This window comes from Bidens hawaiensis, unplaced genomic scaffold (assembly GCF_021521415.1).
Source record: "Bidens hawaiensis isolate Kalapana, Puna unplaced genomic scaffold, B.hawaiensis_p1.1 tig00001904_1, whole genome shotgun sequence".
Classification (NCBI taxonomy): Eukaryota; Viridiplantae; Streptophyta; class Magnoliopsida; order Asterales; family Asteraceae; genus Bidens; species Bidens hawaiensis.
In genome coordinates this window covers 444,909-456,722 of record NW_027491104.1, presented here as the reverse complement: position 1 = coordinate 456,722, position 11,814 = coordinate 444,909, and the positions used below count along the sequence as shown (strand labels likewise).

The following is an 11,814-nucleotide window of genomic DNA, read 5'->3' as shown; positions in this document are numbered from 1 at the left end:
CTTTGCAGAGATTTGAAAATATTAACGGTATAGAGCATCATTTGATTGTGAATGGTTTTATGCCTAATTACACATGTTGGTACAGGCATGGGGAACAACGGATTGACGGTGTCACAACATCTGTTAATTTAAATGATGACAATTTAAATGAGAACAATTTAGATGACATGTTTAAGGATATAGAGAATGAAAATGTTGGCAATTTAGATGACATTTTTAAGGATGTAGAGAATGAAAATGTTGACAATTTAGATGACATGTTTAAGGATTTAGAAAATGATATTGGCGATGATGATAAAGAAAAATTACAACATCTATTTGAAGATGCACAAAAGCCATTATATAACGATTCTGAGATTTCAAAACTTGAAGCTGTTTTGATGTTGTTTAATGTGAAAGCGAAAAACAGATGGAGTGATACAAGTTTCACAGATCTATTATATGTTTTGCATATTATGCTTCCGAAAAGTAACGAGTTGCCAATTTAGTTTTACCAAGCAAAAAAATGATGAATCCAATGGGATTGGAAGTTGAAAGAATACATGCATGTCCGAATGATTGCATGTTGTATAGAAATGAGTATGCGAACAATCATGAATGTGTTTACTGTGGTGCATCAAGGTATAAGAGGGAAAATAAAACTGGTAAATATGAAAATGATGTGAAGAAAAATGGACCACCGGCAAATTATTGTGGTATTTTCCCATTATACCGAGACTAAAACGATTATTTTCAAATGAGAAAGACGCAAAATTATTACGTTGGCATTCAAATGAGACGCAAAATTATTACGTTGACGGAAAATTAAGACATGTGGCAGATTCACCTCAATGGAAAAATATTAATAGAAAATACCCAAATTTTGGTAATGAAGTTAAAAACATAAGATTTGGGCTTAGTTCGGACGGAATCAATCCCTTCGGACAATTTCGTAGTCAGCATAGTACGTGGCTGGTTTTTCTTTGCATCTACAATCTTCCACCGTGGTTATGCATGAAACGAAAATACATAATGATTTCGTTGTTGAATCAGGGTCCGGAACAACCTTGTAACAACATTGATGTTTATTTGTCCCCTTTGATTGCTGACCTAAAACTCTATGGAGTTCTGGTGTAAATGTGTATGATGCTTATAAGAAGGAATATTTTTGAATTGCATGCCATGATATTCTGCACCATAAATACGAAAGGTAAGAAAGCTTGCCCTGTTTGTGAAGATGAGACAAGTTCAGTGTGGTTAAAAAATTGTAATAAAACAGTATACATGGGACACCGAAGATTCCTTCCAACTGGTCATGATTATCGAAAGAACATGACGGACTTTAATGGAAAGACCGAGACCGGAAGAAGACCCTTGATGCTTTTTCAAGAGTTAAAAATCTAAATATTGTTTTGGGAAAACGAAAACGAACTAGCTCTAAGAAAGGATCCATTTGGGAAAAAAGCTCACTCTTTTGGGACTTGCCATACTGGAGAGATTTAGAGATTAGACATTGCCTAGATGTTATGCATATCGAAAAAAATGTATGTGATAGCTTGCTCGGGTTATTGTTAAACATTCCTGAAAAACAAAAGATGGTATCTATGCTCGTAAAGACATGAAAGAAATGGGAATACGTAAAGAGCTTGCCCCTGTTGATACCGGTACTCGCGTTTATCTACCCCCCGCGTTTTATACAATGTCAGAGAAAACAAAGTTTTGTAAATGTTTACATGATATTAAGGTTCCATCATGCTATTCTGCAAACATTAAAAGGTTGGTGTCCATGAAAGAAAATAAACTACTTGGTATGAAGTCTCATGATTGTCATGTTTTGATGACACATATGATTCCTATTGCAATCCGTGGATTGCTACCAGAGAGCACACGACATACCATCACAAAACTTTGTTGGTTTTTGAACATGATTCACTCAAAATGTATTGACCCCGAAGAATTGGATGCATGGCAAAATGAAATTATCATCACACTTTGTGAACTAGAGAAGTACTTCCCACCGTCCTTTTTTTATGTGATGGTTGATCTCGTGATTCAAATTGTTGGAGAAATCAAGGCTTGTGGTCCAGTATTTTTGCGTTACATGTACCCTTTTGAAAGATACATGGGTTTCTTAAAATCCTAAGTAAGAAATCGTAATCGGCCTGAGGGTAGTATTGTTACTGGATATGCTTCCGATGAGGTGATTGAGTTCTGTACAAGTTATTTGGAAGGCGTTAAAAATATTGGTTTGCCATAATCTCGTCACTGTGGTAAACTTCAAGGGGAAGGAGGTGTTTGTATGAAATGGCTCAACCCAGCTAAGGAGAATTTAGAACTTGCACATTTTTATGTTCTGAAACACATGACTTCTCTTGCTCCGTATGTTGATGAACACTTAAAGTTATTACAATCAACATATCCGAATAAGAACAAAATGTGGCATGAAATTCAGCATAACAAAGAGTTTTCTTCATGGATGAAAAATAAGGTCACTCGTTGATACAATTGTGAAATCATTGGGGCAAGGTCCGGAATTTAGAGTAAAATCTTACCAAGGGTATGACATTAATGGGTATACATTTTACACAGAAGACCAAGATGAGAAAAGCACAATGCAAAATAGTGGAGTTACAGTAATAGCAACAACAACCAGATTCGACAGAACAAATCGTGATACAAGGTTAGAAATCACCAAAGACTCTTATTATGGTGTCATCCAAGAAATATGGGAGCTGAATTAATGAATTTTCACAATTCCTATGTTCAAATGTAAGTGGGTGAATAACAAAACAGGTGTTCAAGTTGACAAATACGGTTTTACACTTGTTAACCTTACAACAAATGGATATGCATCTGAACCGTTTATTCTTGCTTCACATTGCTCACAAGTGTTCTTTGTAAATGACCCGAGTAAACCAAGATACCACATTGTATTGCAAGGTAAACGGCGTATCCTTGGTGTTGATAATGTTGTCGACGAGGAAGAATACGACCATTTTGACGACCTACCACCATTTTCAGTTGGTGTTGAACCGTTAGATAATCCAACTGACGGCGCTACATACTTACGATCTAATCACAACGATGGGATATATGTTGATCCACTGTCAAACTAGATGATCAAGGTTTGTAATGTATATAATTCTTTTGGTATTGAACCGTTAGCATTTCTATATTAAAAAATACGTGAATATGTATGTATAATTTGATTCAATTGAAGCTTTCATGATTAAATTGTGAATTGATTGCAAGTATAAATTCGTATATGATTAATAAAGAAGTGATTATTCTGTTTTGATGTACCTGATTAAGACAAATACTCATGTTGTGGCTGACTATCTTATTTACAGCTCTACGTAGTAGTACTTGGCATACCATCGATGATTTTCATCAGCCAAAATGGATGTAAAACCATAGGATTCAAGTTGCCACATGGACCCATAAATACGCAGACCTTTCAACTGATAAATGCTCCGCGGAAGACGATTAATATCTGTATCTTCTATCCATAACTCTTTCAAACATTCTAAACTCCCAAGTTCCTCTGGCAATTTCTTAATACTACCACAAGAGCTGATCTCTAAAAGTTTTAAGCATTTCATCTTACATATGTTGTTTGGAATACTGAGCAATAATCCACTATCCCTAATGATTAAGTTCTCTAAACACTCTAATCTGCATATATTCTCAGGTAACTGCTCAAGATCCCAACAATAAGAAAGTTTAAGTGATTTCAGATTTTTCAACATAAAAATACTATCCGGAAGATGTTGAAACTGTTGCTCACTCAAAGATAGCTTCTCTAGACTTTCTAACTGCCACAGATCCTGAGGAATGCTTTGGGAAAGTGTAAGCTCTCTTAAATGTTGTAAATCACATATAGTTGCTAGAAAATACTCATGGTTTTCGCAAACGCATGAACCAAAATGAAAAAGTTTCTCTAAATTTCCACTCCATGAGGATCTAGGTTCATCATATATACATGTAAACCAAAACCCTAGAAAATAATTTGTAACATCTTCACAACGTACCTTTATTTCCACTGTATCTATAAGAGAAGCTGACTCATGTTGTTTGTCAACCTTTAAATATGCAACATTTAAGCATTTACTTAAGCTAAAGTAAACAAGCTTTTTAAGACATCCCACCGGAGCATGAATTTCTTTAAGATGAGAACAATCTTCAAGATATAATTCCTCAAGATGTGGAACCATCCCAATGTTAAGGTGACTCACCTTAGAACGACTGAGGTTGAGTACTTTGAGATTCGGGCATTCAACGGGCGATTGGAGTTCTACAAAGTCCCCACATCCTTCAAGATTTAACTCCTCAAGATGTGGGGTCATGCTAAGGTCAAAGGTTCTTAACTTTAAAGAATTACTGAGGTCAAGGAATTTAAGCTTATTAAAAACCTATCATAAGAAAAGAAAAATAGATGAGAATCAGTGTAATCACAATATATAACATTATATGCATTATTCTACCTTTCTTTCTCCTCCTTCCCAGAGTTCAATTATATTGCACTCATGCATTTCAAGGTAAACAAGGTTATTTGCTTGAAACATTTCAGGTAAAGACCGAAAAGGGTAGCAACTCCAACATAGAGATTGTAAAGCATCTGGTAAGTATTTGCTAACTTCATCAACTTCTTTTGCGTAGCATCGCACATCAAGTAGTCTAAGTTCTTCCATCTTTCTAATACCTTTCATAATAATAACAGGATGGAGATTGGAACTTCTCAAATACATACTTCTTGTTGCTTTGGTGCCCTGTACATAATAAAAAAAATGCTGGTGTGAAAATTTGTCAAAGAAAATAATATTTCCTAGTTGTCCACATTTCATATAAACTTAAAACTTACCAATTCCTTAACCAATATGTCTTCAATTTCCTCTTTAATCCATAATCGACTATGTCTGCTAGGCTCGTTAGGATGCAAGCAACGAATTATATTCCAGCCCATTTCTTCTATACGGTCATAGAAGTCTAATTCGCCAAAATTAGAAATAGTTATCAAAGATTTCTGCTCAAGAACACCTAAACCAATTTCAGCATAATATCCACAACTGTCAAGTATACAGATTGCATCTTCTTTCTTCTTATATTTCATCATGCATACAACATCTAGAAAGATTTCTTTCTGATCATCCTCTAGGCCATTATAGCTTATCTCCAATCTTTTCAAAGTTCGATCTTCAGGGATAGTTTTTAGTCTTTCTATCGCATCTTTCCATACATGATCACTTCTACCACAAAGATGTGAACCCAAAACTTTGATTGTTAAGGGAAGACCAGCAGCATAATGTACAACTTTACTTGATAGCTCTTCATACCCTTGATTTGGAATATCTTTCTTAAATGCATACCTGCTGAAGAGGCAGAGTGCTTCCTCATCTGATAACAGATTAACATCATGAATAATGCTCACTCCATGTGCTACGAGCACCTGCTGATCTCTTGTTGTGATGACAATTCTACTCCCCGGCTTAAACCAAGTAAGCTCACCAGCTAACGCGTCAAGTTGCTCTATATCATCCACATCATCTAGAACAACAAGAGCCTTTCTACCAGGCATCATCCTTTTCATCTTATTTTTCCCATCAGAAACACTTGTTACATCAATGTTTTGATCAGCTAACACATCTATAAGGACCTGCTTTTGCAGTTCCTTCAAACCAGTCGAAGAGCCTTTTGAAACTTCTCGGACATTCTCAACGAAGCTTACACCTTCAAACCAAACGGATGTTAGATCAAAAACAGCTCTCGCCAAAGTGGACTTTCCACCACCTCCTATTCCCTTGATCCCTATCAGATGAACATCTTCGGAACCAGTTTCTAAAGATGAAACTACACTCCTTACCCGGGTCTCCATGCCTACTAACTTCCCACAATTCCTATGTTCAAATGTAAGTGGGTGAATAACAAAACAGGTGTTCAAGTTGACAAATATGGTTTTACACTTGTTAACCTTACAACAAATGGATATGCATCTGAACCGTTTATTCTTGCTTCACATTGCTCACAAGTGTTCTTTGTAAATGACCCGAGTAAACCAAGATACCACATTGTATTGCAAGGTAAACGGCGTATCCTTGGTGTTGATAATGTTGTCGACGAGGAAGAATACGACCATTTTGACGACCTACCACCATTTTCAGTTGGTGTTGAACCGTTAGATAATCCAACTGACGGCGCTACATACTTACAATCTAATCACAACGATGGGATATATGTTGATCCACTGTCAAACTAGATGATCAAGGTTTGTAATGTATATAATTCTTTTGGTATTGAACCGTTAGCATTTCTATATTATCTTTTAAATTGTTGTCGGTAACTTAGATTTTTAAATAATTGTAGGATTTTGAAATAAAGGTGCACTTCAAGAATACGTGGCTCAAGTAAATAGGATCGAATTGAGAAATATTTTTAGCTCATTATTTTTTTTATTTTTTATTTTATTTTATTTGTTTATTTATTTTAAATACTTTGGTTTGGCAAGTTTATTATTTGGGTTTATTCCAAGAACCATTTTGAATATATCCGCTACCAGTAGATTTCATGTAGAGTCGTCGTTGCAATACCCACGTTTTACTGATTGAATAAAAACCATTTTAGATGTTTTTTTTATGTATATAAGTTATACGAGTTCCGCTACTAATATTATTGGTGTGGACTTAGTGCGGGTACCCCAACAAACCTAACCAACAAAGACTAGGGATGAGAAAAATTGGTACCGGTACCGATTGGTACCGGGAAGGTACCGGTACTGATTTATATACCAATTTGGTACCGTCGATACCATATCAATACTAAAGTTTTAAGTTCCGGGATCGGTACGGTACCGGTATTTCCCGACTTTTTACCCTCGGTACCGTACCGGTACCGAACTTTAAAATGATCTTATGACACCGGGTCTCATTTACTCAATATATATATATATATATATATATATACAGAAAGGAAAAAGAAAAATAGATAAAAACTCAAATTACAAAAAGACCAAAAAAAAATTAAATAAAACTAAAAACTTGAGTGGGGGTTTGCACATCCGCCACTGCCATATAAACTCTAGAAGACTAGAACTATCTAAAACACACTTTATATCTTCTAATTCCACTCCATCCCTTTCTTCTTTGAACCCCCAAATTTAATCAGTAACCACCCAAATCAAGCCTAAACCCGCCACAATTTTCATCCTCCCATGCACGCACATGACCAAAATTAAAAAGTCCTAACTCACCATCGCAAAACATGTACAGTTACATTCTAATTTTGCGCAAAATTTAAAGAAGCCCATAATTTTCATCCTCTATCGTTACGGCAATGGTAAGAACCCTTCTTCTTCATTGTCCGTTAATTTTGAAAGAAATTCCATGTTGTTGTGGAATTGTGTAGGAGCTTATAGTGAAAAAATTGGTCAATTTTGAGCTTTGAAAGGTTACGGTTTCTCCTTTATGTTTGGGTGATTTAGATTTGTTGTGGACCCTTGATGTCAGGTTATATTATGTTCTTGAGATTTATTCAAGAGCCATTATGTGCCCCATGTATGATTTTAGTGCATATGTAGAAACCAATACCTGTTAATTTATGAATCGGTGAACCCTTGAAACCGGTATTTGTAAGTATATTAATTTCCTCTTTTAAGTGTTTAGTTTAATATTCTAGCTAGTTTTGTGTGTAAGCATGTCCTATTTGTTTCTTAATTTGTTTTTGAATTGCTGTTTAGTGGGTAAAATGACGCAACGTAGGAAACGTAAGGGTGCTACCTTTTCAAAGAAGGACTGTGATTACACAACTGAATTAAATAATGATATGCAAGCAGTAGGGAAGAACACAAACGATTTCACTACATGGTTCGGAGTGAAATTAAAGGCCGACTTTCCTTACCATATTCTGTGCGATAAAATTGAAAATCATAAATGGGAAGAGTTATGGATGGATATCAAGGTATTATATATTATATTATTTTTTATAATTTATTAGAAACATGAATTATATTATATACAGTTTTTTGTTTTATAAATATTTAGACAACATGGAATATTAAAAGTGATGCTCCTAAACATATGATGCTTAAAAAAACAAGAAAAGATTATACATGATTGGCGAAGTTATCTTACAACACACTATGTAAAGAAGCAACTAAAACCTTTCGACATGTACCCAAATCTCGAAAAAGAACATTGGGAAGACTTCGTTATCAAAAGAACTAGCCAAGAATTTTTGGTACATGTGAATTAATTATTAGTATAATTATAATAATTATTATTATTACTATTATTATTATTATGTTATATATCTATAACTAATAATAACTATTTGTTTATTTATGTGAAGAAAAAAAGTGGAAAGGCAACGGCAAGTGCGAACGCGAACATAAATCATAATTGCTTAGGGCGCCATGGGTTTGCAAATTTGGACGTATATGGTTTCAACTTTTACCAAAGTATACATGTCTTCAAAATATTCAAGACAAGCGTCCAAAATGTGGATTGCGAGCAAAGCAACAAGAGACAAATTAACTAACGAGTATAAACTTGAAGAAAATACAAAGACACAACAAAATGAAAACAAACTTGGACAGACACTTACAAACCCCGGGTTGCCTCCCGTAAGCGCTGAATTTAAAGTCTACAGCTCGACATTGCCTCGAACTCAATTATCTTCATAAATCGGTGAAGTCACAATGAAATTCACCGATTCCTCATTCATCTCGTGTATTTCTTTCATCTCTAAATATGGCTTCAGTCTATAGCCATTTACCACTTGCCTCAAATGATCATCAAAGTCTTCAACCTCGTACTGACCATGATTCCCGACTCTTATAATCGAATACGGGCCCGTCCACTTACTTTTCAACTTACCCGGGAAGAGCTTCATCCTTAGGTTGTACAACCACACTCGTTGACCAACTTTAAAATTCTTCAACCGGATGTTAGTATCGTGAACTTTCTTCATATTTGCTTTGTAAGCGGACGCGCAATCGTATGCCTCGTCTCTCAACTCCTCGATCTCGCACAAAGTCAATTTTCTCTCCTTACCTGCATCATCATAATCCATCTTAACTTGTTTAGTAGCCCTAAACGCTCTTTGTGCAATTTCAACCGGTAAATGGCAATCCTTTCCGTACACAATTCTATAAGGAGTGGTTCCAATTGGCGTTTTATAAGCGGTTCGGTAGGCCATAGAGCATCGGTCAACTTGATTGACCAATCCTTTTGGTCCGCCCGAACGGTTTTCTACTAAATATGTTTTATTTGCCTATTGGAAACCTCAACTTGTCCACTCGTTTGTGGATAGTAAGGAGTTGCTATCCTATGATCAACACCATATCGTTTAAGTAATTTCCCGAATTTAAAATTCTTAAAATTAGATCCCCCATCACTTAAGATGGTTCGGGGGACTCCAAATCTAGAAAATATGTTACTTTGAATGAAATTGCAAATGACTATGTGTTCATTTGTCCTAGTGGCTATTGCCTCAACCCATTTAGACACATAGTCAACGGCCACTAGGATGTACAAATTATCGTGTGAATTCAGAAACGGGCCCATGAAATCGATCCCCCAAACATCAAAAATGTCAACAACTAGGATCGGGTTCAAGGGAATCTCTTTCCTCTTAGAAATGCTCCCGAGTTGTTGACACTTTAAACAGTGTGTCGCAAACTCGTGAGCATCCTTAAACAATGATGGCCAAAAGAAACCACTCGTTAAAACTTTTTGAGCGGTTTTCTGGCCACTAAAATGACCACCACACGCAGACGAATGCGCGTGTTCCAACACCGATCTGACGTCCTCCTCAGGTATGCATCGTTTGATCATCTGACCTGCACCAATCTTGAACAAGTCTGGATCATCCCAAATGTACTGTTTAGCTTGGGATATCAATTGTTTCTTCTTTCTCCTTGGCCAATGCTCCTGTAGGTCACCTGAAACTTTAAAATTAACAATATGAATAAACCCGGGATTTTGTGAGACTGCCAAGATGTGCTCGTTTGGGAAGGACTCGTTAATGGGCCGTCTGTGTTCCCATCTTCCAACATAATTCGGGACAAGTGATCTGCAACAACATTTTCAATTCCTTTCTTGTCCCGAATCTCTAGTTCAAATTCCTGCAGCAACAATACCCATCTGATGAGCCTCGGTTTTGCGTCCTTCTTATCCATGAGGTACCTTACTGCAGAGTGGTCAGAATAAATGATTACTTTACTTCCCTAAATATATGACAAATGATTACTTTACTTCCCTAAATATATGACCTGAATTTATCTAGAGCATATACTACTGCCAGTAACTCTTTTTCGGTTGTTGTGTAATTCAATTGTGCATCCGAGAGATTTTTACTCGCATAGTATATGGCAACAGGTTTCTTGTCAACCCGTTGACCCAAAACAGCCCCGACCGCATAATCACTTGCATCACACATTATTTCAAAATGTAAACTCCAATCGGGTGATTGCAAGATCGGGCTTCAACTAATTTCATTTTCAAAATATCAAAGGCCTTAGCACATTCATCATTAAAGTCAAATGGGAATCCTTAAGTAATAAACTACATAGGGTTTGGTAATATCATTAAAACCCTTAATAAACCGTCTATAAAACCCAGCATGCCCCAAAAACGATCTAATGCCTTTGATATTGGTGGGATGAGGTAGAGTAGCAATGACTTGGACCTTAGCCCGGTCCACCTCGATCCCACGACTCGACAAAACATGGCCCAATACAATTCCCTTTTGGACCATAAAATGGCTCATTTCCCAACTAAGAACCAAATTTGTTTCAACACATCTTTTCAAAACTCTTTCGAGTTGATTTAAACATGACTCAAAGGATGTGCCAAAAATCGAAAATCATCCATAAAGATTTCTAAAGACTCCCCCACCATATCTGAAAAGATACTCATCATGAACTTTTGAAAGGTGGCGGGGGCGTTAAATAGCCCGAATGGCATTTGCCTAAACGTGAATGTGCCATACGGGCATGTAAACGTTGTCTTCTCCTGATCTTCAGAATAAATAGCTATCTGGTTATACTCGGAATAACCATCTAAAAAGCAATAAAATTTCTGACCAGATAGCATTTCGACAATTTCGATGTTGCCGCATTCAGTTTTAGATAATCAATACAAATGCGCCACCCTGTTACCGGCCGGGTGGCGACATCGTTACCCGAGTCTTCCTTGACGACTTGGATGCCCACCTTTTTCGGTACTGTCTGTGTCAGGCTCACCCACGTGTTGTCTGAGATAGCAAAAATAATCCCAACATCCAACCATTTCAGCACTTCTTTCTTCACCACTTCCCTCATGTTCGGGTTCAACCTCCGCTGAGCATCGTGTGCGGGTTTGACAGCCGGATCTGTTGTGCATCACAATTGAGGGACCGATTCCCTTCAAATCCGCTATCGTCCACCCGATTGCTTCCTTGTTTGCAACCAGCACCGCCATCATAGCATTATCCTATTCAACAGATAAGTTAGAAGCTATAATAACAGGTAATGTATCATTCTTACCAAGAAAAGCATATTTTAAATGCTTTGGGAGCTCTTTCAACTCGACTTTCGGTGCTTCCAGCATTGATGGTTTCAACCCGGTATAAATCTTCTCGGGAAGCGGTTCCACCTGAACTGACCATGGTGGGCGATTTCCTCGCACAGCTACGATCAACATCTGTTTCTCCTCCTCTTCCAGCAACTTGTCTGTTTCCACCTGTAACCTATCAAACAAAAAACACGTCTCCGTTGTGCCATCCGTGCTGACAACAGAGTCTTATAGCGGGATGCACTCGTCAATGACATCGGCCATGAAGCACTCTTCATCGACCGGAGAA

At 36.9% G+C, this 11,814-nt stretch overlaps 1 protein-coding gene and 1 long non-coding RNA gene across 3 annotated transcripts in view; one reads left to right on the top strand and one right to left on the bottom strand.

Annotated features, from left to right (window-relative positions):
- The window catches only part of LOC143598684 (TMV resistance protein N-like), a 142,431-nt gene extending 136,573 nt beyond the window's left edge, over positions 1-5,858 (bottom strand). Inside the window, exons 1-3 of one of the 2 annotated variants that reach the window (XM_077076844.1) lie at positions 4,841-5,858; positions 4,464-4,748; positions 4,215-4,391 (exon numbers count right to left, since the gene is read on the bottom strand). In XM_077076844.1, coding sequence (XP_076932959.1) covers positions 4,215-4,391; positions 4,464-4,748; positions 4,841-5,851 — 1,473 coding nt within the window. In that variant the 5' untranslated portion in view covers positions 5,852-5,858. The remainder of the gene's footprint in view (positions 1-4,214; positions 4,392-4,463; positions 4,749-4,840) is intronic. The other variant, XM_077076839.1, reaches the window with a different exon arrangement.
- Positions 1-11,814, top strand: part of LOC143598714 (uncharacterized) — a 174,599-nt gene that overhangs the window by 115,663 nt on the left and 47,122 nt on the right. The window lies entirely within an intron of this gene.